We start from the raw sequence: 27,887 nt of genomic DNA on the forward strand, positions 1-27,887 counted from the left end.
CATAATTAAATTATGTAGATCCAACAACTCTTATTTTATTTCTTCTTTGCAACATACATGCTTGCACTGTATGTTATTTACTGGCAACAGTTTGTTCAAAGTTAAATGAACAGAAGTAGTCTTTATCTTCTACAGTAAGTTACTGGCAACCAGCTGCATAATTACAGCAATTTTTTTACAGTGTGGGATTAATAATACAACATGCCAACATACTGTAGCAACGACAAAGTTACGCAAAGATTACAAAAGTCTGTTAACTGAACTTTACAGTGGCGTACTGAACATCCTCATTTTCTTTGGTGTTTGTGGTCTCTGAAGATGTGTCCATTGTTTTTAAATTTACAAAATTAACGCTGCTATAATGAATATCCTCATTTTTGCCATCATCTTTTTTTGTGTGTTCAGACGGCGCTGCATCCATGTGCACTGAGTCATACTGAAGATAAGAAAACAAAGCAAAGATGAGATAACATGCATGTAAGGTTTTGAAATAAATATAGGGCAAATAAAATCTTTTTGTTATCACCTGTGCTTCCTCTTTTGCATTCTTTACCTTCTTAAACAAGATACAGCTTCTCATCCTTATAAAGAAACAGATTTAACTAGGCATTAGTTTTAAAGAGTTAACCAAAGAGTTAACATGATCAGTGTCATAAATCACAATTCTAGAGACCAAGACATATGAGGAGCAGAGATGGAAACGCCTCTAAACAACACTTCTGTCAAAAATGAGATAATGATATTGGAGTAAACAACGTATTACAAGGCATTCCTGTGCCCCTTGGAGAAGGGTTTGCTACATTGGGACTGGTTTTGGTGGGTTAACAAAAACAAATACCCAGTTTCTTCAGGTAAGACTGCCAGACACCTCTAGGGTAGCAAGGCTGTAGCCTACGTGCGTCCGCTTAATTTTCATTTTCGCTTCAGTACTACGTCTGGGACTGCTATGTAGAGTTTCGTTTTCTCCTGCAAAAATCTGCAGGTCCAATCAGCAAACAGAGGGGGGTGGCTAAGAACGATGACGTTGAGGTCGTGCGTCAGTTTGAGTTGTAGTTCAGTAATGGCAGCGGAGAAAGACTTGAGAAAAGCTATTCGGTCCGTTGTTGCAAAACTGCCGAATATACAGAAGTTAAAGCCGGAGCAAGAACCAGGTTTGCTAAGTTTTGTTGGTCTGATTATTTGGACTTGTTGTTTCTGGACGGTTTCGACACTTGATATACCACATGTTAGCGATCGCCTATGGCAGATCCTGCGTGACTCTGCGCAGATCCAATAGTTTTCAACTTCAACAGAGGACCATCCTTAACGGAAGTAACGCTTTGCAATGGAGCGTGGCCAGACTCTCTGTACAAATGACATGAATGTAAGAGAGTCTGGTTGGACCAGGCTAGCAAGGCTGACCTCAGTACCAAAATTGGGAAAAGAGGATATTTTGATTGGTCCACCGCATTTCTCTTTATCCATCCAAACCCCCTTTAATCTCACCCTAAGCCAGCCTGATCATAAAATGTTTTGAGAAACAGCATGGCCATGCAGAAGTGTTGGCTAAACAAATAACAAATCTTTGCATTTTTCAACCATAAAATGGACACAAAACCATCACCGTTTTACCTTATACTCATTTAAAGACATTAGCATTCTTAAATATATCTTTGTTATGCAACTGTTCAAATAATCACAGTTAATAACAATTGAATGAATGCATGCATGATATAGTAATGTGTTACTGTCATGTTTATACTTATTACATTCAGGACGATCCAAAAGGTATTTTGTCAGGATCCTGCCAGAGTCTTGTTAAGTATTAGTATCTAGTTCAGTATGGCAGGGTTCTGAAAATACAATGTTTTGTGTGGGAACGCGTGGTCGCAGTATTGTTTTATTAGACCACGTTTTTCCCGTGTCTTGTCACTTTTACCCTGCTCCCTTGTCATCCTCTTGTCTTTATTGTTTAATCATTGTCACCTGTTCCCCTCATTAGGTCTTCCTATTTAAAGTCTTTGTGCTCTGTGTTCTGTCTATGTTCGTTTTGTTTTGTGTCTTGCCTGTAAGTTATCCTGTCTAGTTTAGAGTCAAGTGAAGTTTTTGTGTTTGTGAAGTCTTGTGTATGGCATACTACCCCAAATGGTCCCCTGTGTGATGATCACTACATTAATTGGTGCCCCGTGTGAGGATCACTACTATATTAACTGAATGCTCGGAGCATGAATTCTGTCTTCATCAAATACTTTCACTTAAAATCCGCTTTATTTCAGCCTCAGCCATTTAGAAATGCAGTTTTGTGGGCAGAATGAATTAACAGTTTGATAAAAAAAATGCTCATTTACATGAAAACATGTCAGATGCATGTTTTGCATTTTCATGTTTTCTTCATTTTATGTTGTAACTTTTCTTTGTTTAGAAACTTTCAGAGTGTGCTCAATTGTGTTTTTAATTTAACAGCAAAATCCCAAAGTTGTCTCAGACTATACTATATTGAAAAGCATTTTAAATAAAGGTTTTACTGACCTGTACCACATCAGGACTCCTATGAGTGCAAGAGTCAGAAACAAAGACAATATGATCGCTGTGTTTTGTAACCACGGGTTTTTCTCTGGCTCTGTAGATGACACAGAAACAAATAAGAGAAATTTATTATAGAAAAACTGCAGTAAACATTTAACACTAAAGTGAGATGTATGATGAGATGTTGTGCTACCTCCTACAGCACAAGAATACTTTGGTAGCTCCTCACTGTTGCTTGAGTCCAGGTACAGCTTGTTTAATAATCTCAATCCATCTGTTACCTGTTGTCCATTCTTATACCAGATGTAAGTATGTTTGTTATCCAGACTGCATTTGGTTGAACAGCTTAATATCACTTTTTCTCCATCTTTCACATGTTTTGGGCTGCTTATCACCTGTGTATCTGGAAGTTAATATAACAGAATTCACATGAAATACTTTTCAGAATTAGGCTTGAAATAGTTTGTCGATTAACTCAACTGGTGGAGCATGACATGAGAAAGCCAAGGCTATGGATTTGATTCAGGAAATAAACTGATGAAATATACACTTCAGAAACATTTTGAATAGAAATGCAAAGATTTAATGCAATATTAATACTTTCATTAAGACTCAAATAAATCTAAGAAATAAAGCTGCCGGAATGACAGCAGGCTTTAACTGAAAAGTGTCTGACATATTATAAGATCAGATGTCCTTTAATAAATAATGGCGTACTCGTATACATTACAATACAACTGTACATCAATGTCACTGACTCTTAACTCATTTAATCTTAGGAGAAGAATAAATGCAAGAAATGATTGCTGTCCCTTGATATTTATACTATTACTTTATACTATTAAAAAGTAAGTTCTAGTCTTTTCATGATGCTACTGTTATACAATATTCTTATAAAATGACACATATGCACAAAATCAACTTTTTCTATATCTTCTTATATTATAATACTGGATAGAAAAAAAATATTTCTCAGCTCTTTGGACCCCTAAGCACCAGTAACATAAATATATTCATTATTAATCTGATCAGTGAATGCAGCTTTACAGAGAGTTTATTATGAGCAGTTACCTGTAACAGTAAGAAAGACTCCAGGATTACCAGAAAATTCCTCTGATGTGTTACTGATGATCCTGAATGCATATTGACCAGAGTCACTCGTGTTGACATCTTTGATTCTCAGTGTGTTTCCAACAAACTCCACACGACCAGCAAACTGATGATCATCACGTAGATCCCGAATATCCCATCCATTTCCTTTCCGTAAATGCCAGTATGTTTTCTCTACTGTAACTCCAGTGGGATGTGAGTATGAAGAGTGAATATCTACTGTTGATCCCACTAAAGCACAAACTCTTGTAGAGGTGTAAGTCACACCCCAACAGCTACTGTTAGAAACACCTGAAAGAATTACAAATCACTGCTGTAAAATTAACAATTCATTTAAAATATCTGTACAAATTTCTGGATGCATGAAAGTTTTTGTTTGCACTTCGACTTTAATCTATCAGTAAATCTACAGTAAATGGTACACTCACACACATATGAGGAGGGACTACCATATGTAGAGCAGGAATAGCTGTCAATGTTTCCACTTGATGACAAGAATATGGATTTAGATTCGCCTTCTGTAAAATATAGCCTATTCTTGTGCCAGTAGTAATCTTTTACAGATGTCAGATTGCAGGAAGAATCACAGCTCAGTTTTACTCGTCCATCTGTAGATTCAGGATTCATCTTCACCTGTAAAACTAAATAAACAAAACCTTACATTAGATGAGAAATGAAAAGAGTTGAACTGGACTGATGAGAATGTAAATGTACCTGTGACTGTTAGATTGACTGTGACTGAGCTGAGATGTTTAACTCCATCCTTCATAATGATCATGAGCTGATATTCTCCACTATCGTTCTCTCTCACATCATCTATTCTTAGCTCTGAATTGTAGTTTGTGATTCGCTGTTTCAATCGTCCTGAGTAATCTGAATCTAGAGTCAAATCTTCAGGTTCATCTTTGTTTCTCCAGTTTGTTCTCTGTTTCTGGCTGAACCAGAACACAGTTTTGATGTTGATGTCTGAGTAATCGCACCTCACTGTCACCCATTCCCCTCTCACAGCACAAATATTCTGTTTATTACAGGTCACAGTAAAACTGTCCAATGTTAGGGAGTCTGAAAAAGGAATAATTCTGATATTTGTAACATACTGTACGATAAAGATAACTTTTTTAAGTATTGTGTATTTATTACTCTTTTTTTTAAAGATACACACAGAAAATACAGGAAATATGTACACAAAAATAAAACCAAAACATCTTCATGACTAAATGTCTTCTTTAGGCATCGTCAGTGTTGTGACCTCTTTTGGCACTAAACACATCTTGAGCGTTTTTTTTAAGCAGAATGAATTAAAAAAACTTTCTTTAAAATTAGAAATAAGGATTTAATTTTATTTAGGTTTAAGAGATCCTGCACTTTCCTCCTATTGTTCAAGTGGAAGGAGAGTTTACCCTGAATACTTGACACTTCAGCTTATATTTTTATACTGTTTTTAATACTGCATACACATTTCCTGTATTTTCTGGTTGTATTCTAATAAAGAGACTAAGAAATTATTATATATGATCAGTATGCAATTCCAAAAAGAACAAATCTAATGGTAGCATGGTGGCCTATGACTTTTGCACAGTACTGTAGCTACATGAATATGATATCTCAACGTGATTATTAAAAATAACATTATAAGTGCTATCAGTGTTTTAGAGGAACAATAATACTGCACATTCAATACACGCAGGTTAATGTTTGTTAGTGATTTGTGGAATCTGTGGTACAATGAAAAGACAAAAATCTCTGAAACACTGTAACAACTAGCCTATGGAGAAATAACTATAAACAAACAAACAAACAAACCAGAAAGATGAAATTACAATTTTTCACTCAGTTTTGGCACTTTATTGTATGGACACAATTATCTTCTATAGACCCTTTTACTATTTGTACACAATGATGACCTGGCAGCGTATGTGCGCGCATCTCGGCAACGGAAGTATGGCAAGAATCAGCAGTGAAGCAACACAGAGACAATTATTTTAAAAAGTTGACTTTATCAACTTTTTCAACACAGCTACCAGATCCGTGTACTATAGTGGAGTGGATAGACGACGTTAGCAGATACCCAAATATAAAGTGGCCAGATACATTTATATGTATATTAGTAGTATATTATATTAGTGCAACCAAACGCAAGAACCAGACATTTTGATGCTGGGTGTGCTGGACTTTAATTTGTGTTCTAAAGAAGGACTTTTATTTTGATATAGTTTTGACTTTTTTCCATAGTTCTTCCTATTGTTTCCTGTTTTAAGAGGAAGTAGGCCATATTACTTTACTGCTTTAGTTTTACAAGGTACTCCATGTGGTTGCAGTCATCAAACATCATCATGCCATTTAAAGCCCTTTGAAATGCAATATCTGTAAGTGTGTTTGTTTATCTGTGTTTTGTGAGCATTTTGAGTACTTTATTGCTGTGCTATTTGTTAAAGTATTCAGTTAAGCATGTTTGTAACTTTCTATTTAAGTTTGCAAAGTATTCATCTATGTTGTTGATATACAACCTTGTGTACTTCAGAATGTTCATTTATTTGATGATTTGTTAACTTTATGAAATTTATATTTGTGTATTTTTCTATTTTTTGTAGTTTCACATTTTTCAAGATTAAACTTCATTAACTGCATTTGTGGAGTTTATTGTGGAAGTGTTTAGCGGCTGGATAACTGAATTTATTGAAAACAGTGAGGCCAGTGACAGTGAAAAGATAAGCAGCGAATTGAAAGATGGATGTGATGCCTGTCTAACAATGTGTGTTCACGTGTTCGGCAATCGTCCCTCTCCTGCTGTTGCTATATATGGTTTGCACAGAACAGCTAAAGAGGAGGAAAAGAACTTTGAGAAATAGTGAAGGAGTTTGTTGAACATGACTTCTATGTTGACGATGCTCTGAAATCCTTCCCGACTGAAGCAGCAGCAATCAATGTTCTCAAGCAAACTCAAGACATGCTTGCGGTGGCAAACCTTAGGCTACATAAAATAATCTCTAATCGACCTGCAGTGATTGATGCATTTCACCCTGAGGATCGGGCTGTGGATATCAAAAATGTTGACCTTTTTTTGAAGATACTCCAGTCCAGCGTAGTCTAGGAGTGTCATGGAACTTAGCATCAGATACATTTACTTTCCAAGCCATTGATGATAAGAAGCCATTTACTCGGCGAGGTGTACTGTCAACAGTAAACAGCTTATATGATCCATGTGGTTTCATTGCTCCTGTAACCATTAAAGGCAGATTGTTGCTTCGGGAACTCTCCATGCAGGCTGAAGATTGGGATTCTCCATTGCCTGATGAGTTAAAGCCAGATTGGATACGATGGAGGGACTCCTTACAAAACCTGCAAGATCTAAAGATACCACGTACTTACTCATCTTTTCCTACTTCAGAGGTTCAGACAAGGGAGTTGTGTATATTTGCAGATGCATCTATGAGAGCTGTTGCAGCTGTAGCTTATTTGCGTTCCACCTCTCACAATGGCCGAACAGATATTGGCTTTGTGTTTGGAAAGACAAAGTTAACACCACAGCCAGATCTGACTGTTCCAAGATTGGAACTCTGTGCTGCAGTCCTTGCAGTTGAGATCGCAGACATAATTGTAGAAGAAATAGTCTTGGAGTTCAGCAATGTCCAGTTTTACACAGACAGTAAAGTTATTCTTGGATATATTACTAATCAAACAAAACGCTTTTATGTGTATGTGAGCAACAGAATCCAACGCATTCTTCAGTCATCTACTCCTAGTCAGTGGAACTATGTTCCATCAGAGGTCAATCCTGCGGATCATGGGTCAAGATCTGTAGCAGCTGAGCATCTCCATAGCACAACTTGGCTTACAGGGCCAGACTTTCTTTTGAACTCTTCAACTTTAAACTCCTTGTCCCAAGAAAACTATGATCTGGTTGATCTTGCATTGGATCCAGAAATCCGACCACAAGTGGTTTTATGTCTTACTGCAGTATCAAATCAGTTTCTGACTTCTGAACGTTTTGAACGCTTCTCCAGCTTGAGTAAGCTAATCAGAGCGATCGCTCATTTAAGCCACATCTCCCAGTCTTTCTCACATGTAACAAAACAGTCAAGATGTAGTGGTCGGCATTTATGTAGTAACAGTCCCACAAATGAGGAGTTGGAAAAGGCCAGGATTGTTATCCTGAAGAGTGTTCAACATGCAGCCTATTCCGAGGAGCTAAGTGATACAAAAGCAGGATGCAATCTCTCACCTAGTAGTACTATACGGAAACTTCATCCTATTCTGGATGACAAAGGTCTTCTGTGTGTTGGTGGCCGTATTGCACAGGCAGGTTTTGAGAAAGAAGAATGCAATCTAGTGATTATTTCGGGGAAACATCATGTAGCCACCTTGCTTGTTCGACACTACCATCAAGCAGTCAAGCATCAAGGAAGGCATTTTACTGAGGGAGCGACAACGAGCAGCAGGGTATTGGCTGACGAGTGCCAAAAGATGCATTGAAAGTCTACTTAACAAGTGTATGACATGCAGAAAGCTTCGCCGTCCTACAGAGCTCCAACAAATGGCAGATTTGCCCGCAGAAAGACTTCAAGTTGCTCCACCTTTCACATATGTAGGAGTCGATGTATTTGGACCATGGCAGGTGATTTCTCGTCGTACCAGAGGTGGCTGCTCCGATTCCAAAAGATGGGCAGTCATTTTCTCATGTATGTGCACAAGAGCAGTGCACATTCAAGTTGTAGAGACCTTAAGTGCAAGTGGATTCATTAATGCTCTGCGGCGTTTCTTTGCAATAAGAGGACCTGTCAAACGATACGCTCTGATTGTGGCACAAATTTTATTGGAGCAGTGCAGGAGCTCAAGATGAACAAAGAAACATCTAGCTCTGATCTTGAGAAGTATATACAACAAAATGCTTGTACATGGATATTCAACCCTCCACATGCATCACATGTGGGAGGTGCATGGGAAAGGATGGTGGGCATAGCCAGACCTATTCTTGACTGCATGCTGCTTGAAGCAAAATCCCTGCATCTTACACATGAAGTTCTTGTAACCCTTATTGCTGAAGTGTCCGCTATCATTAACACATGCCCTCTCATCCCAGTGTCTTCAGATCCTGAAGCTCCTTTAATACTCACCCCTGCTATTTTGCTGACCCAGAAAACCTGTTCAAGTCCTCCGCCACCTGGTGAGTTTACCGATAAAGATCTTTTCAAAGCTGAATGGAAAAGGGTCCAAAATCTAGCTGAAACATTTTGGTCAAGGTGGCCCCGTGAGTATCTTTCCACTCTACAAAGTAGGCAGAAGTGGCAAGATAAGAAACCCTGTCTCAAGGAAGGAGACATTGTGTTGATGAAAGATGCCCAGGCTAAGAGAAATCAGTGGCCTTTGGCTATCATTGCAAAAACGCTACCTAGCAAAGATGGTCTTGTGAGAAAAGTGGAGCTGAAATTCATTAGAGAAGGAATACAGAAAACCTTCATTCGTCCTATATCAGAAGTAGTTCTACTTTACTCCCCCTAAGACACTAAAGTAATTTTGAGTGGGGTTTTTTCAAACCCCAGACGGGGAGTGTGCTGGACTTTAATTTGTGTTCTAAAGAAGGACTTTTATTTTGATATAGTTTTGACTTTTTTTCCATAGTTCCCTTTCAGTCGGTCACTACGACGTCACGTCGTGACCGACGAATTGGGAACCGCTTCGCAGGTGACCTATCTACTTCGAGAACTATAAGAAACGCCAATGAACTTGGCATGCAGGTATTTGCATAATGCCGGCGCCGCCCCGCCAGGTGCGTATATAAGGCGCAGGTGCACAATACCAAATTAGCTTTATTGCTTCGAAGCCGGCAGACATCTGCTCACGAGAAGCTATTCTGAAAAAACTGATCTTCGTAGATCCTGTTCTGTGGGAAGAAAAAAGATCTCAGCTTGCCAAAGTTGGTTGGGCGAAGACACCTCAGCGGAGGCTCGCAGTGTTTTTTTCTCCACCCTTTCTCTCTCTCTCTCTGTCTCTTTAATTTAGGACTTGAGTTCGAGTGAGTGCGTTGCCTCTCCCTGTGTGTTTCACCAGCTTGCACAAAAGAGTGATTTCCCTAAAAGAGCAGCACGTTTGAGCTTTGTGTCTTTTTAAAGACAGCCACTCATTCGTGTCACGGTCGGGGTCGTCTTTTTAAAGATGGATTTCCGTCCGTGTTCGGTTTCTGGATGCGGTGTGTTCATCGCCCCCCGGGATGGCCACCAGCGTTGTCTTTCGTGTCTGGGGCTCCAGCACGCAGAGGCAGCGTTGCGTGATAGTTCATGCTCCATCTGTGAGGGCATGACTATGGCGGATTTGCGGAGACGGGTGTCGTTTCTCCGGGAACGGCGCCCGCCTTCCAAGTCTGGTGCTGCTAAGAGCGCAGCTACCAGACTTGCGAAGGATGACCTCCGTATAACGGTGCTGGGTCGGTCTGCTGGTTCGTCCAGCAGCTCCCAGCGCCCTGATCCGTTGCCAGCGGAGGTCCCGATGGAGACGAGCGGCCCGTGTTCTACGGTGTCCTCGCGCTCTGTCGAGCCTCCACCCGACGCGATGTCCACCGTAACATCGGAAGGGGGGTTGTCAGCCTCGGACGTCAATCCAGATCCGCTCCCGCCTTCGGGCCAGGTTGCGGCTTCTGTGTTCGACCCCGAGATGGCAGCCATGCTCGCTCGGGCGGCGGAGGCGGTCGGCTTGGAGTGGACTAAACCTCCCCCACCTGAACCGTCCCGCCTCGATGATTGGTTCTTCGGGGGTGCCAGGGCTTCTCAGTCCTCGCCCCCGGTGCCTTTCTTCCCCGAGGTGCATGAAGAGCTGACGCGGTCGTGGAAAACCCCGTTTTCCGCCCGGAACCGACCGTTTCAGCCTTCACCCCTCACCTCTCTCGAGGGTGGAGATGCCAAGGGGTACACTGGTATCCCGTCAGTGGAGCGGCCGGTCGCGATGCAGTTGTGTCCGGCCGGTGTCGCTTCCTCCTGGCGGGACCAGCCTACTCTCCCCTCACGGGCCTGTAAGCAGTCTTCGGCGCTGTCCGGTGCTGCTTACAAGGCTTGTGGGGAGGCAGCCTCTGCCCTGCATGCCATGGCATTGCTGCAGGTCCACCAGGCTAAGGCTCTGAGGGACCTGCACGCGGGAGGTCACGACTCGGCGGAGTTCTCTGAACTACGTGCGGCTACGGATCTGGCGCTTCGTGCGACCAAGGTCACCGCACGCGCCATCTCTGGCTGTGTCTGGCGGACATGAAGGACGCCGATAAAACCCGGCTCCTGAATGCTCCGGTTTCCCAGACCGGCCTGTTCGGCGAGACGGTCGAGGAGTTTGCGCAGCAATTCTCCGCGGCCAAGAAGCAGACTGAGGCCATCGCTCAGATTATGCCACGTCGGAAGCGTCCTGCGCCTGCCCCATCCACGTCGGCGCCTCAGCCTGCTCCTCGCCGAGGGCGTCCTGCGGCGGCCGCCTCCGTTCCTCCCCGGGGCTCTTCTAAGAAGCGAGGAACCGGTCGTCAGCAGCCCGCCCCGCCCGCTCAGCCCGCTTCAAAGGGTGGTAAAAGAAGATCTAAGCGGCCCTGAGACGGGCGACCTAGAGATGGAGGGGATCGCTCTTCGGGAGATGGTGAAGGCACCACTCCCCCCACCGGAGGAGGGCCGGTTGGGGAATCTTTTGTTTCATTTTTCTGTTCCACCGACTTTTCAGTCGGCACCCACATTCACAAAAAGAGCGAATTCCACTTCCATCTCTAGGTCTTCAGATGAGCGCCGGAGACACGAGCGGGCTCATAACCCCCCCTCGTTCTCCGACTAATCAGAGGAGAACGAGAGCGGCGCACGGGCTCATAACCCCACCGCGCTCTCCAACTTCTCAGGCGGTAGGAGACAGCTACGGGCTCATAACCCATCGTCTCCCTCCTCCTTCGCCAGAGGGTGCATCGAGTGGCGAGAGGTGTCTTCAGCAGAGCCTCCCTTACTCAACCACCCAGCAACGGACTCAGGTGAGTGTTATCACACACAACACTGCTGTCGGTGCGGCCGTTACGCACACACCGGCGATCACCTCCGTTGCGCCCGCCGCGGGTACACCGATCGTGCCTTTAGTCCCCCTCGCACAGTATCTGGGGGCGTGGAAACAGCTTCCCAGCCCGTCGCATTGGCTTTTACGCACGATTCGTCTCGGCTATGCGATCCAATTTGGCCGGCGTCCCCCCAAATTCTCCGGCGTTCGTTTCACTACGGTGAGAGCTGCCGATGCGCACGTCCTCCGTGCGGAGATCGCTGTCTTATTGGCGAAAGACGCGATCCAGCCGGTCCCTCCAGCCGAGATGAGGTCGGGGTTTTACAGCCCTTACTTTATTGTACCCAAGAAAAGCGGCGGCTTGCGACCGATCCTGGACCTGCGTTCGCTGAACCGTGCACTTCACAGAATGCCGTTCAAAATGCTGACGCCCAAACGCATATTTCCATGCATTCGTCCAAACGATTGGTTCGCATCTATCGACCTGAAGGACGCGTACTTTCATGTATCGATTCTCCCCCGGCACAGGCCGTTTCTCCGCTTTGCGTTCGAGGGGCGAGCATACCAGTACAAAGTCCTCCCATTCGGGCTCTCTCTGTCGCCCCGTGTATTCACCAAAGTAGTGGAGGGGGCTTTAAAACCCCTGAGAGAGAGAGGTGTGCGCATTCTCGCGTATCTGGACGATTGGCTAATAATAGCTCAAACACGTCAGACGCTGTGCGATCACAGAGATTTAACTTTAAAACACCTCGCTCGTTTGGGTCTTCGGGTCAACTGGGAAAAGAGCAAGCTTTGCCCCGTGCAGAGAATCTCTTTTCTCGGTATGGAACTGGACTCGATCGATTTGACAGCTCGTCTAACAGAAGCGCGTGTACAGTCGATTCTGACTTGCCTGAATACATTCAAGAGCAAGAGCGCGGTCCCGCTGAAACAATTTCAGAAGCTTTTGGGGCATATGGCAGCAGCCGCAGCTGTAACTCCGCTCGGACTGCTCCATATGCGACCGCTTCAGCATTGGCTTCACGATCGAGTCCCGAGGAGAGCGTGGCTGCGCGGCATTCACCGTGTTATCATTACACCTGCGTGTCGTCGCACTTTCACTCCGTGGTCAGACCGTGCCTTTCTCCGAGCCGGTGTGCCTCTGAGACAGGTCTCCAGGCATGCAATAGTATGCACAGATGCTTCGGACACGGGGTGGGGGGCCACGTACGATGGGCTTGCGGCTTCGGGGGTCTGGACGGCACCCCAGCTGCATTGGCACATAAATTGCCGAGAAATGTGGGCTGTATATCTTGCGCTCGTCCGTTTCAGCAACGAGTTACAGGGCAAAGATGTATTAGTTCGCACAGACAACACTGCGACCGTGGCGTACATCAATCGTCAAGGCGGTTTACGCTCGCGTCACCTGTCGCATCTCGCCCGTCATCTCCTCACTTGGAGTCAGAAGAATTTGAGGTCTCTTCGTGCCATTTACATCCCGGGCACGCTCAATGTAGAGGCGGATGCGCTCTCTCGGGCTGCGTGTCCCGGCGAATGGCGACTCCACCCCATTGCGGTTCAGCAGATTTGGAGACGTTTCGGCAAAGCGCAGATAGATCTGTTTGCTTCCCCAGAGACGACCCATTGTCGCCTGTTCTATTCACTAGCCGACGACTCGCTCGGCGTGGATGCATTGGCACACAGCTGGCCGCGAAACATGCGCAAATACGCGTTCCCTCCGGTGAGCCTCATTGCGCAAACCCTATGCAAAATCCGGGAGGACGAGGAGAGCGTGCTGTTGGTGGCACCGTATTGGACAACCAGGAGTTGGTTTCCAGAACTCTCTCTCCTCGCGACAGCCCCTCCGTGGAAGATTCCCCTGAGGAAGGACCTTCTTTCTCAACAAGAGGGCACATTATGGCACCCGCGCCCCGACCTGTGGAACCTCCATGTGTGGTCTCTGGACGGGGCACGGAGGATTTGAGTGATTTACCGCAAGAGGTATCTAACACTATTGCTGCAGCGCGAGCGCCGTCTACGAGACAGGCTTACGCGCTTAAATGGAACCTGTTTGTCGACTGGTGTTCTTCCCAAAGTGAAAACCCCCGAGAATGCCCGATTAGTGTTGTGCTTTTATATCTCCAGCGTCGTTTGGAGAATAGGCTGTCACCATCCACTATTAAAGTCGATATCGCTGCGATATCAGCTCACCATTCACCCGTAAACGGTAGAACAGTGGGTCAGCACGACCTGGTCATTAGATTTCTCAGAGGCGCTCGAAGACTGAATCCTTCGCGTCCTCCCTCTATTCCTCCTTGGGACCTGTCCTTGGTGCTGAAATCACTCCAGGAAGCCCCATTTGAGCCTCTGCATAGTGTGAGTGTTAAATTTCTTACTATGAAAACATTAACTCTCCTTGCTTTGGCTTCTGTTAAGAGGATAGGGGATATTCATGCATTTTCGGTCGACGTATCGTGCCTTCAGTTCGGGCCGGCTGCATCCAGCGTAACACTGAGACCCCGGCCCGGCTTTGTGCCCAAAGTTCCCACCACTCCTTTCAGAGATCAAGTGGTGAACCTCCAAGCGCTGCCTTTGGAGGAGGCAGACCCAGCCACGGCTTTGTTATGCCCTGTTCGTGCACTACGTGTGTATATAGACAGGACGCAAAGCTTTAGGACCTCAGATCAGCTCTTTGTTTGTTACGGTGGTCAGCAGAAAGGAAAAGCTGTCACCAAGCAGAGGATGTCCCATAGGATTGTGGATACTATAGCCCTTGCATATCAAAAGCAGAATGTGCCTTGTCCGTTTAATTTACGTGCCCACTCTACACGCAGTGTGGCATCATCTTGGGCACTGGCTCGCGGTTCCTCGCTAACAGATATTTGTAGAGCTGCAGGCTGGGCGACACCTAATACGTTCACAAGATTCTATAGTGTTCGTGTCGAACCGGTTTCCACTCGGGTTCTTTCTACTAACTAGTTAAGAATGCCGAGGGTCGGCTCGTGTGTCGGCTTGGAGCCTCTATTTTGGTGCTGCACATCTGCACCAATATGGAAGGCCATCGGGGCAAAAACGTCTAAAAAACTGTTTTTGCCTCTCCTCCACCGCCCTGATAGCCGATGTTGCGGAGCATCCGCTGTCAACCTATCACTGATGTATTCTCTGTAAACCTGTGTAGGCTAGGCGTCCACATTTGTCCCCTACGTGGGGTTCATTTGTGTGTATACTCCGTGGGGTACTAATCCTCCACGTTTTCCTTAGCAGAGCCTGCTCTGCATCTCTCTGCATACTATGTTTTGTTCAGAGACTTTTTATGAGCAACATTTCGGTTGTTTCATATTTTATGTCATCCATTCAACCTTCTTAGGGGATGGCTTCCGCAGTGTTCTAGCTCCGCTCAGTTTAGACGCTTCCCCAGTTAGCTGCTTCACTATCGTGGGTTAAGGAACAGGTAGGGACCGGCCTTCTGCATTTCGCCTTAGGTTCCGCCCCTTACGTGGAGGGCGGAGGGCTTTTTCAGACACTGGAAGGGTTCAGCTGCAGTGGCGTTTTGGTAGGGATTCCCAATTCGTCGGTCACGACGTGACGTCGTAGTGACCGACTGAAAGGGAACGTCTCGGTTACGTATGTAACCCTCGTTCCCTGAAGGAAGGGAACGGAGACGTCACGTCCCGTCGCCACAGTTTGCTGTTCCATTGCTGTTTTCAGGCCGGGCACTGCTGCTCGGCTTCTCAGCAATAATATAGCTAATTTGGTATTGTGCACCTGCGCCTTATATACGCACCTGGCGGGGCGGCGCCGGCATTATGCAAATACCTGCATGCCAAGTTCATTGGCGTTTCTTATAGTTCTCGAAGTAGATAGGTCACCTGCGAAGCGGTTCCCAATTCGTCGGTCACGACGTGACGTCTCCGTTCCCTTCCTTCAGGGAACGAGGGTTACATACGTAACCGAGACGTTCTTCCTATTGTTTCCCGTTTTAAGAGGAAGTAGGCCATATTACTTTACTGCTTTAGTTTTACAAGGTACTCCATCAAACATCATCATGCCATTTAAAGCCCTTTGAAATGCAATATCTGTAAGTGTGTTTGTTTAACTTTGTTTTGTGAGCATTTTGAGTACTTTATTGCTGTGCTATTTGTTAAAGTATTCAGTTAAGCATGTTTGTAACATTCTATTTAAGTTTGCAAATTATTCATCTATGCTGTTGATATACAACCTTGTGTACTTCAGAATGTTCATTTATTTGATGATTTGTTAACTTGATGAAATTTATATTTGTGTATTTTTCTATTTTTTGTAGTTTCACATTTTTCAAGATTAAACTTCATTAACTGCATTTGTGGAGTTTATTGTGGAAGTGTTTAGTGGCTGGATAACTGAATTTATTGAAAACAGTGAGGCCAGTGACACTTGGAAACCGTTTTAATAAACTTTTTGAGTTGCTAACACGTTAGAACCACTGGGGAACAACATCACTTCTGTTGCCAAGATGCGCACGCAGGCTATTTGATCACATTAGTAAAATGGTCTATAGGAATGAGATTAAAAAGGTTCAAGAAGAAAGCTGGTACATCTACCTTGAATGTGTAACAGCAGGATCAGAGATGAGAGTCTGGAGTTCATCATTTCCCTTTGAAGAAATTCACAATTATGCAAACATGCTTAAAATAACATTTTACAGTATGTGTACTTAACTTGTACATATATGGTAATATATGGAAATTTTACAGTCCCATTTCCATGCAGTTACTGTGGATGTACAAGTAAATATACCCAGTAGTTAATGCGTATGGTATTCAATGCTTGGGATTAAAGGATACAATAAAGAACAAAGATACTGAGTACAAAAATGGCACATCAGTAGTGTTTGGTATTAGTTATCATATACCGTAAATCCTCAAATAAAAGCCGTTATTCAAATAAACGCCGGGCCTTTGATAGTGGCCAGGGGCGTGATCATCGTGGACAAATAAAGGCCGGTCTCAAATTAAGGCCGTGGAAAGATGAGTGCCGGGGGAAATGAGAGAGAGCTTATTACGCCCCGTGTGAATGCTCCGTAAACGCCTCGTCCGTTTGGTGATACGCGCGCGCGATCCGCGGAGGCCTGCGTTGCGGACATAAGCGCGAGTATAAACAAAGCTTCAGTTTATACTTCAAAGCTTTTTAGGCGCAGTGTGAGCGCAATCGCGACAGAGCCCGTTTCATAAGGAGATGTCAACTGCACGAGCACTCACCTTCATCTGCCTTCGTCAAAACCTTTTAATGCGCGCAGCAGGGCTAGTGAATATCTACGGTGCACACGCGACAGATCAACTAAGCGATATCATAGGCATGTGAGGGGGCTTCATACGACTCTGAATAAAAAAAACACAGACTTAACATGACGATGGGTTCAAGTCTTAAGAGAGTGCTTTACCTCCTGCTTTGTTCAAAACAAATGCATTCTAATGACGAAAGCGTGCAAGGGCTTAGATTGATACAAGTACAGTGTGAGTGCGTGCATGGAGTAGGGAGGGGGGACGCTCGCACTGGGGCATGGTTTTGGATAATGTGAGCGTGGTGTTGTTATCTCCTAAATGCATTCAAGTTCATCATAATGCACTGCTGCCAATAGATGGTAGTAGCTACATTGGATGGGTCTCATTTAATGCTAGTGAAGGACTTTTCAACAACCTTGAAAAAAAATATGGTTAAAAAATGAATGATCTCTATCCAGAACGCTATCACTTTCAATTTAACAGCTAATTTAAAACAATTATTTATCCAACACTGGCCTATAAGTACTACAAACTCAACCATGTATATACAATTTGTATATAGTGTTTCTTGTTAGTTACAGTATGCTATACCTACACTATAAGTACTGTATGTATCTGGCATTACCTAGTAGCCTACTTATCTAGAGTTACTTAATAACTACCAAGTATGTACCACTGGTAAGTACAGTAATGATACCATTTAATTACCATGTAGATACTCAAGTACCACACATTTGTCTGCAAGTACATCATATATGTACTAGGTAGGTACCCGTACTGTAGAACAGTGGTTCTCAAACTGGGGTCCGGGGCCCCCAGGGGGGCTGCGAGATGGTGCCAGGGGGGCCCCAGTTTTATGACATTTTATAAAATACATTAATTTATCATGAATTCTGTGTAATTAAACCTAAAAAAAATAAGGCTACTAACCAACTTTGTATAAATTAATATGTTTTGTTTAATTAAAATGTTTAATTTTAGAACAGTTTTTGTCATAAATTTTCTTTGGGGGGGGGGGGGCGCGAAGAAATGCACCATACATAAGGTGGGCCGCACGCAGAAAAAGTGTGAGAACCACTGCTGTAGAATATAGTGCTACCGACATTTTTCTTACTAAATCCAATGTGAAACACTTGCAACAGTCTTAAACTGTAAAATGCAGTCTAACAGTAATCGAACGAACCAATTTCTTTATTAGTAAATAATAAGTAAAAGGAGTTCAACTCAATTCCATTATGTCAAAATAAACATTATACACTCTGTAATTTTGTTCAATCTTCTAAACAATATTTTTGCCATAACAGCTTAATTAACCTCCCATAAGAGAAGAATAAAAATATTAACTTACTTACTTAGTTGTGCATTATTTATTAAAAAAAAATTTTCATATCACTGCTCCAAACTCCAGCACAGTTGTTGATGTCAATGTGTTTTACAGCTGCCAGTAAGCACAAGAAGATAAAGAGGATATACTCTGGGTGCTTCAAGTAGATTCATGGTTCCTCTTTTCCTCACTCCTCCACCAACCCGCAACCCAGAAAACTCAAACTCAGTCATGAAGGACATTTCAAAAGTTTAATAGCAGAGCGAGAAGCTGAGGATGGAGGAGTGAGGAGGTTTTCAGAGGAGCTGTGAGAGAAGATACACAGGTGTGTCATACGTGAACGTGTTGTGTCGACAGACGCACATATAAATTCTCCTCTATTTTCACATCTTCACAGATTACATTATTAAAGGCCTGAATCAGAAGTTGTGCAGGATGCTCTGTAAGATATGGCTAGAGTTCCCTCTGGTGGAGTATGAAGGCACTCCACCTGACAGATGTTACAATATGAACCTTTTTAAAGTGTCACATCTGCGTTCATTTGTTATCACATTAGCATTTCAGTTTACAGTACATACACACATTTAAGAATGCTGTACATTAATGGTAAGGATTGCAACAAGACATAAACATATTTTACCAGAAGCCTAAACTAGAAATGACTTCATGAAATCCTAATTCAATCAATATTTATATTTTTTACAGTAAAACATATACAGTATATGACAAAACTTTAACATTAAAATTAATATAGTGACAGACTGTAAAAGTTTCCCATATACACCAGGGATTAATTGGCTTTATTTACTTATATAAACAGCCCAATAAAGTATCAAAAATATCAAACAACGGTCTTCACTATGACCCCAATCTCACTTTGATCTCAGCGAGTGCAACACTTTTGCTGCGTTGATGCATTTTCTCCTAAAAGAGGAAGCTGGGCTAAGCATAGAATCACAACTTCCCTTTTTAGCAAATAGCACTTTGCAAAGCTATGCAATGATCAACAGTCTGTTAACTAAACATTACAGTGGCGTACTGAACATCTTCATTTTCTGTGATGTTTGTGGTCTCTGAAGATGTCTGCTTTGTTTTTGAATTTACAAAATTAACGCTACAATAATGAATATCCTCATATTTGCAATCTTCTTTCTGTGTGTGTTCAGACGGCACTGCATCAATGTGCACTAAGTCATACTGAAGATAAAATAAAGTTCAGTTAAGATTACAAACAAGAAACATTTTAAAATATATGTGTGTCAAATCAAATCTTTTATCAGACATTATCACCTGTGCCTCCTCCTTTACATCCTTGTGATTTCTAGACAAGATACAGCTTCTCATCCTTATAAAGAAACAGATCAAATTATGCGTCAGGTTTAAAGAGTTAACATGATCAGTGTCATAAATCACAATTCTTCAGACCAAGACATATATTTCTTCATTTTATGCTAAATTCTTTTATTTCTTAGTTTTTCCTTAGTGCACACATTTCAATCAAAAAATAATTTCCCAAAGTAGGATCTGACTGTATTCAAAAATAAAGGTTTTACTGACCTGTACCACATCAGGCCTCCTATGAGTGCAAGAGTCAGAAACACAGACAATATGATCGCTGTGTTTAGTATCCATGTGGATTTCTCTTGTTCTGTAGAGGACATTGAATTTAACAAGTTCAGAAATAAATAAGATCAATTTATTACAGACAAACTGCAGTAAACATTCAACACTAAAGTCAGATGTATGATGAGATGTTGTGTTACCTCTTACAGTACATGAATACTCTTGTAGCTCCTCACTGTTGATTGAGTCCAGGTACAGCTTGTTTAATAATCTCAATCCATCTGTTACCTGTTGTCCATTCTTATACCAGATGTAAGTATGTTTGCTATCCAGAGTGCATTTGGTTGAACAGCTTAATATCACTTTTTCTCCATCTATCACAGGGTTTGGGCTGCTTATCACCTGTGTATCTGAGATTCCATCTAACAGAATTCACATGAAATACTTTTCAGAATTAGGCTTGAAATAGTTTGTCGATAAACTCAACTGGTGGAGCATGACATGAAAAAAGCCAAGGACATGGATTTGATTCAGAAAATAAACTGACGAAATGTATACTTTACGAATATAAATGCAAAGATTTAATGTAATATTAATACTTTTCTTAAGACTCAGAAAACATAAATAGAAGAAATCAAGCCTTCACGAAGAGGAGTGTCATCGATCGACTGGGCAAAATATTCAGGTCCACATAGACAAAAATAGACTGCCTATCCAACAGAGACCAACACATGTTTTATTTAATTGTGTATGTGATGTTTAGGACAAATAAAAAATTTAAGTATGTATTATATTCTTTACAGCAGGCATTTACTTAAAAGCATCTGTCAAATGATAAGATCAGATGTCCTCTAATAAATAATGATGTTGTCAGGATCCTGCCAAGAGTCTTGTTTTATGTTTGTATCTAGTTCCTTGGGTTCTGAAAGTCTCATGGTCTATTGTTCTATTCTCATGGTCAACTGTTTTCCCTTGTTACCTTGTTTAGTTTCTCCCTATTTATTTGCCCTTGTGTCTATTGTCCATTGCACGTTAGTTTTGTGCAATTAAAACCCCAAACGTTCAGTGTAAACTTCATGGGAAGAAGAGCAGGTAAATTAAATAAAATATTTTAATTTTAAAACGTGATCTTACTGTTTCTTGAATCCAGAATGCTAGGATGAAAAAAATATTTATCAGTTGTCTGGACACCAAATAAGTAGCATAAATGTACTCATTATAAACCTGATCAGTGAATGCAGTTTATTATGAGCAGTTACCTGTAACAGTAAGAGTGACTCCAGGTAAACCAGAAAATTTCCCATCTGATGTATAAGTGATGAACCTGAATGCATATTCACCAGTGTCACTCGTGTTGACATCTTTGATTCTCAGTGTGTTTCCAACATACTCCACACGACCAGAAAATTGACGCTCCTCAAGCAGATCTTTGTCTGTAGATGGATTGTTTGTTAAATGCCAGTATGTTTTCTTTACTGTATATCCAGTGGGATGTGAGTATGAAGAGTGAATATCTACTGTTGATCCCACTAAAGCACAAACTCTTGTAGAGGTGTAAGTCACACCCCAACAGCCACTGTTAGAAGGACCTGAAAGAGTCAAATCACTGCTGTAAAATTCACAATTCATTTAAAACATCTGTATAAATAAACTCATATATAGATAAACACAAGATTGTACACATTCTGATATTCATTTTATAGTCAAAATTAAACTTTTAGCTTTTAATATAAATATGCAACCTTGTATCACGAAATTATGTACCTATAGTCATGTAATTTTGTGAGTCTTTTCCGTGACACTGACACAGTTATCTGCCTTTTTGCGTGAACATGTCACATATTTCTGTTTACGTGTCACTGTCACTGTTTTGTCCTATTTTCAAACCATTGTTGCTTCGGTTTAGGATTAGATTTGGTGTTTGCATTAGGATGTCACTTTAAGTATTGGTTTATAGCTTTTTTCATGATTAATTTTTTATATTTTATAAATTTTTTGGGGCCATTTTTGGAAAGAAAGTAATTAAGGAGATGACAGGAAATTATTGGGTGAAGAGATGGGTATGGGATGGGTCGCCAGCAGTGCATCTGCACCATGTGTCGGAGCACCGTCCACTATACCATTGACTCCGGCATATTTTATAATTTTGAAACCATTGTTGCCTGACATTAGGGTTAGAGTTGGGTTTGGGGAAGGTATGCAATTTTTATGTAAATCTAACCCTAAACCAAAGCGACAATGGTAAGAAAATAGGGCAAAACAGGTAAGTAACAAATACGTGACAGTGACACTTAAACAGAAATAAGTGACATGTTCACGCAAAAAGGTGGAAAAAGCTAGTCCGTGTCACATAAATGATGTTTTATTAACAAAGTTCGGGAGGAACATGTCAAATAAAATACCTAAGTGACTTCAGCTGTTTTCAATCAGTAGTCAATGGCACCAGCTGCTTTCAATCGTTAATCAACAATACACCCAATCAGCTCGAAAGCAAGCCATATATAAATCACAGTTGAACTCACTGAAAATCCTTCGCATCTTTCAGAATATATTTTCAACCTCCATTCACCTATCCAACCTTACCAAACCCTCAAATCCTACCTTCAATTCAGAAAATTAACAAGCAAAGACCCCTCAGACCCACTTTTTATAAACGACGCAAAACATCCAATCACACGCTTCTGGTTTCAAAAACATTTAAAATTAGTCCTAATCCAATCGGGCATCCCAGCAGAACACCTTTCAGGTCACTCATTCCGTATAGGTGCTGCAACCACAGCCGCCCAAAAAGGACTCTCGCGGCAGCAGATCCAAGCTCTTGGTCGTTGGTCATCCGAAGCTTTTAAAAGCTATATCAGATCTAACCGCTTCCACATTAAAAAAGCGCACCAAACTCTTATCAGTTAAATTAACTCCGATCACAAAAAGGGGGGCTAACCATCCGATGCAGCGAGTTTTGAACTCCCGTCAAATTTCGCAAAACCCTGCCAATATGAAACAAACCAGAAAGCCTTCTAATACAAATAATCAACTTTCCTCACCCCATTGCCAGCGAGGCTTACCTGTCCGATCGCAGTGAGTATTGAACTCCCGTCGGGCACCACTAGAAAGCCTCCTAATATAAATTATTATTGCCCATCTCATCGCCAGCGAGGCTATACTGTCCGATCGCAGCGAGTATTGAACTCCCGTCGGGCACCACTAGAAAGCCCCCTAATATAAATTATTATTGCCCATCTCATCGCCAGCGAGGCTATACTGTCCGATCGCAGCGAGTATTGAACTCCCGTCGGGCACCACTTAAAAAGCCTCTTAAAATAAATAATCAAATCGCCTATCTCTCCGCCAGCGAGGTTACCTGTCCGATCGCAGCGAGTATTGAACTCCCGTCGGGCACCACTAAGCCTCCTAAATTAACAAATTCCCCATTTCCAGTGGGGAGCTTACCCGTCCGATCGCAGTGAGTATTGAACTCCCGTCGGGCACTATTAGAAAGCATCCTAAATAGAAATTATTAAATTGCCCACCATCAACGGGGGCTTACCTGTCCGATCGCAGTGAGTATTGAACTCCCGTCGGACACAGCAAAAGCCTCCGTAAATAATTTAACCAAATTGCCCATCCCACCGCCAGCAGGGCTTACACGTCCGATCGCAGCGAGTATTGAACTCCCGTCGGACGTCGCAAAACCCCGTTAAATCATCCTGCTCATCGGCGGTGGCGGGCTCACCCATCCAACAGTGCAGCATATATTAATCTTCCATCGGAAACAGACCCATACTCCCGATTCCAGATGTCTTCTCAGCAAACATCAGCCTCATCATTTCTACGTTTGGGGGGCACAGCTCCCGGCTGCTGTCCGAATAATCTATTTTGCCTTTTGGGGGGATACTCTGTGTTTCAGGCTCATTCCCTGCTCAGAGCCCTCTCCCCGGACAGCACGCCAAATACGTTTACTAATTTAATTCTTTTAACTTATTTGTAAGTGTGAACTCGTGAAATGATGTTTTATTAACAAAGTTCGGGAGGAACATGTCAAATAAAATACCTAAGTGACTTCAGCTGTTTTCAATCAGTAGTCAATTGCACCAGCCGCTTTCAATCGGTAATCAACAATACACCCAATCAGCTCGAAAGCAAGCCATATATAAATCACAGTTGAACTCACTGAAAATCCTTCGCATCTTTCAGAATCCCTCCTCCACCCCGTCTCCTCTCACTTATCAAGTTATTTCCTTAAGAGGGGGGGGGGATACTCTGTGTTTCAGGCTCATTCCCTGCTCAGAGCCCTCTCCCCGGACAGCACGCCAAATACGTTTACTAATTTAATTCTTTTAACTTATTTGTAAGTGTGAACTCGTGAAAAGACTCACAAAATTACATGACTATAGGTATGTAATTTCGTAATACTGGGTTGCAATATGTTAGTCTAAAGGACACCGTGTATCTAAGCTGTTATGGCCCAAAACACTGAAAACATTTGCATACAGAAGATATGAGCATTCAAAAATTACATTTTGACACATAAACAAAAAAACTATGACGTCAATCTAAACTTCAGCTTCTCATCCAATTTCCTGTCCAATCAAATGCTCTCTAGGTGCTGAAGCGTCCTGCCCATACCTGCCAACACTTTTCCATTATTTCATACCTATCTCCTGACCTAATTTAAATGGCCCTACCTCGTTATATGTATAATCACATCAATATATTATTCCAAGGTTGTCCAGTTGCCAGATCTTGCATGAAACGCATCATACTGACACAATAGACACATCATACAATTTTGAACCAATTTTTGGTTGCAAACTCAGTTGTGCTGTTGATATCTGCGCAGGTAAATGAGGGAAGTTGAGTCGAGTGATAAAATAAAACATAGCTGCAAATTTAACAACAGCTGGAGCGAGAAATTTAATTTCTTACAGCGAATCAACATCGGCAATTCCCACGCTTTTTGCAAAGTATGTTATACTGATTTTTAGTATCGGACACAGTGGGGAAAATGACGTAATCAGCACAATAGCCTAAATCATAACGGCACAAAGTGGAGGCACAGAACACAGACATGAAAGAAATAACTAGACAGCGCATTGGCTGCTGGATTATGGGTCAAATGCACTTCCATTATAGCAGTGGCAACTTCTCCATTAATCTTACAGCAACTGTAGGTAAAAATACCTTTGTAGTGTACAAACCATCAAACACCTCAAAAAGAGACTGAACAGTTGTTTCTGGTTGTGTTAGATCATTATAAAAACATTTTGATAGAGAGTTGGCAACTGGAAGCAGACGATTAGCTACTGTAGAGATATCACTATTTAGCTATGAATGTTGAAACTTAATGAGAATTAACAATGTTTTTATGTTTTATGTTTTTTTTTAAACAATAAAATTGTAACAAGTATTAAAGTTGGGCTATATTAAATTAACTGTCTGACTGTAGTTTGATGATTAGGGTTTCCTAAAGCGAAACATATGAGGAGGCATCGGGAGGTTGCTGAAAGTAGAGAAGGGTTTTCCTCAAATAAATTCTCAAATAATCCTCATGTTGTTAATCATTGTTTTATATATATGCTATAGTATAAGGATGATATTATTTTAGTGCTATACAAATGAATGCAGACTGTCACTCTTTGCGACCCTCCCCACATCCCCAATCCCCCAGAGGTCTCAGCGGTCTCCCGAATTTCGGAATCCAAATGTTGACAGATGTGGTCATGCCCCCTACATTGTGCGAAACCTCTGTCTGAAATAACAAGTGCTGAAATGAGACACTTGTTAATATATTTACTACTTCTTTGTCACATAGGGCACTATGTAGGGGAAAACAAACTACTCAGACTGTGTTCTCCCCTTCGGGTCATGCCGTATTACGACCTTAGGTGTGCATTATTTTCTAATAATTCAACGGCCCATCATCAATTATTCCTTACATAAGTTTTATTAAAATAAAGTCTAATAGAGTCCTGATTTTAATATAATAATAAAACTGTGATGCTCACAAGCTGTCAAATGCGGCTTTACTGGACTGTGCTGTAAATGAAACGCTATTGGTTATTTAAAAGGGGGGGATGGTCTTTTTGATAGATTTAGCACTTTTTCAGACCCCTTTAGAATTCAAAAAACACCTAGCTATAATTCTATCTACTTTTTAGATGAGCTGTAGCTTGAGATCTGTATGCATTTTGTGTGCCCTATACTGTCCCGTGAACACGAGGTTGTGTATAATAGATGGCAACACTGCTTCCTGTTTCAGTTAAAATGACGTCACCACATCAAATGATGCTGCATGTCTCAAAGCACTTCAGTGAGCCTTTAAACTAAATATTGAATCACACTTACACACAGAAGAGGATTGAGAGTATTTGCCATATTCAGAGCAGGAATATCTGTCAGTTTTTCCTCTGGATGGTGCAAATATGTTTGTGCTGTGTGTATAATATTGTCCATTCTTGTACCAGTAGTAATAATTTCCAGATGTCAGACTGCAGGAAGAATCACAGCTCAGTTTTACTTTATCTGTAGGTTCAGGATTCATCTTCACCTGTAAAACTAAATAATCAAAACCTTACATTAGATGAGAAATGAAAAGAGTTGAACTGGACTGATGAGAATGTAAATGTACCTGTGACTGTTAGATTGACTGTGACTGAGCTGAGATGTTTAACTCCATCCTTCATAATGATCATGAGCTGATATTCTCCACTGTCTCTCTCTATCAGATCATCTATTATGATATATGAGTAGTCTTCATTGATCTCCTGTTTCACTCGTCCTGAGTAATCTGAATCTAAAGTCAAATCTTCAGGTTCATCTTTGTTTCTCCAGTTTGTTTTCTGTTTCAGGCTGAACCAGAATCCAGTTTTGATGTTGATGTTTGGGTAAGAGCACCACAGTGTCACCTGTTCCCCTCTCACAGCACAAATATTCTGTTCACCACAGCTCACAGTAAAGCTGTCCAATGTTAGAGACCCTGAAAAAGGTATAATACTGATATTTGTAACATGTACTGTACTGCAACGTAACTGTTTATTAAAGTAAAGCAAAATCAAGGTTTTTATCTTAATCCGAGCAACTTCAAGTTATACACCTTACATTTAATTATTTTAACAGTTATAAATATTTAGGTATATAAAATCTTTAAGAAAATGAAAAAAATATATATTGCAATTTTGTTATTATTCTTAAAAAATAATATTACTAGTGCCATCAGTGTTTTAGAGAAACTTTTTTACTGCACATTCAATACACTATAACAAATAACTTTTAAACAAACAAACAAACCAGGAACATAAATTCACTCAGGTTTTGCACTTCATTGTATGGATGCATTTCTCTTCTAAAGGTTCAAGAAGAAAGCTTTGGTACATCTACTTCTCCAACATCAACTAAACTGTAGTGCACTCAATAGTGTTCATACCTTGAATGTGTAACAGCAGGATCAGAGATGAGAGTCTGGAGTTCATCATTTCACTTTGAAGAAATTCACAATTACGCAAAAATGCTGAAAATAAAAACATTTTAATGTTTAAGATTAAACATACATACAGTATATACTGGTGTGGAGTTGTCTGACTTGGTTGGAGTTGCAGCAGTGGTTTGTAAGTTTTTCGGTTTAATAAGCTGAAGCTATAAAAAGCTGCTGATCTCAGTTCCTTCCTTTTTCTTATTAAAGCCAACGTGAAACATTTACAACAGTCTTAAACAGTAAAATGCAGTCTAACACAAACCGAGTGAATCAATTTCTTTATTAGTAAATGGTCAATAAAAGGAGCTAAACTCTTAAATATGAAAATATTAAATATCATACACCCCTGTGATATTTCGGCCATGTTTAACACGCTGACTCATAAACACTAAGATCAATGCCAGAACAGCTAAATTAACCTCACGTAAGAGAAGAATAAAAATCATAACATACTTACTTAGTTGTGCACATTTATGCCTGAATTATTTTCATATTTCTGCTCCAAACTCCAGCACAGTTGTTGATGTCAATGTGTTTTACAGCAGTGAGCACAAGAAGATCAAAAGGAAGAGAAAATACTCTGGGTGCTTCTCAGATTCATGCTTCCTCTTTTTCTCGCTCCTCCGTCCACCAACCCACAACCCAGAAAACTCAAACTCAGCCATGAAAGACATTT

The 27,887-nt window shown here is 41.7% G+C and overlaps 1 protein-coding gene across 4 annotated transcripts; it reads right to left on the reverse strand.

The window, feature by feature from the left end:
• Positions 1-27,783, reverse strand: LOC135740967 (sialoadhesin-like). Of its 4 annotated transcripts, none has more exons than XM_073813506.1 (9): positions 27,669-27,783; positions 27,164-27,247; positions 26,369-26,716; positions 26,086-26,295; positions 3,577-3,906; positions 2,699-2,908; positions 2,509-2,599; positions 527-581; positions 1-436 (listed from the first exon to the last, which is right to left on the reverse strand). In XM_073813506.1, the coding sequence occupies exons 2-9, from the start codon at positions 27,210-27,212 to the stop codon at positions 254-256; spliced, it is 1,476 nt and encodes a 491-aa protein (XP_073669607.1). In that variant the 5' UTR covers positions 27,213-27,247; positions 27,669-27,783; the 3' UTR covers positions 1-253. The 4 variants fall into 4 exon arrangements, with proteins under 4 accessions (XP_073669607.1, XP_073669606.1, XP_065115638.1 ...); XM_073813505.1 differs by lacking the exons at positions 527-581; positions 2,509-2,599; positions 2,699-2,908; positions 3,577-3,906 and adding exons at positions 19,471-19,525; positions 19,738-19,828; positions 19,944-20,165; positions 21,003-21,332; XM_065259566.2 differs by lacking the exons at positions 1-436; positions 527-581; positions 2,509-2,599; positions 2,699-2,908; positions 3,577-3,906 and adding exons at positions 18,695-19,377; positions 19,471-19,525; positions 19,738-19,828; positions 19,944-20,153; positions 21,003-21,332.
• Positions 27,784-27,887: the final 104 nt, after the last annotated feature.

The sequence above is a fragment of the Paramisgurnus dabryanus genome, chromosome 24 (genome assembly GCF_030506205.2).
Source record: "Paramisgurnus dabryanus chromosome 24, PD_genome_1.1, whole genome shotgun sequence".
NCBI lineage: Eukaryota > Metazoa > Chordata > Actinopteri > Cypriniformes > Cobitidae > Paramisgurnus > Paramisgurnus dabryanus.

Bases quoted from the DNA above. Each gene is read 5' to 3' on its own strand.
- LOC135740967 (XM_073813505.1), bottom strand. From the start codon at position 27,212: ATGATGAACTCCAGACTCTCATCTCTGATCCTGCTGTTACACATTCAA. The intron at 26,717-27,163 runs GTATGAACACTA...TACCTTTTTCAG, and splicing joins CCTGCTGTTACACATTCAAG to GGTCTCTAACATTGGACAGC. The intron at 20,166-21,002 runs GTAACTGCTCAT...GAATTCTGTTAG, and splicing joins AGTCACTCTTACTGTTACAG to ATGGAATCTCAGATACACAG.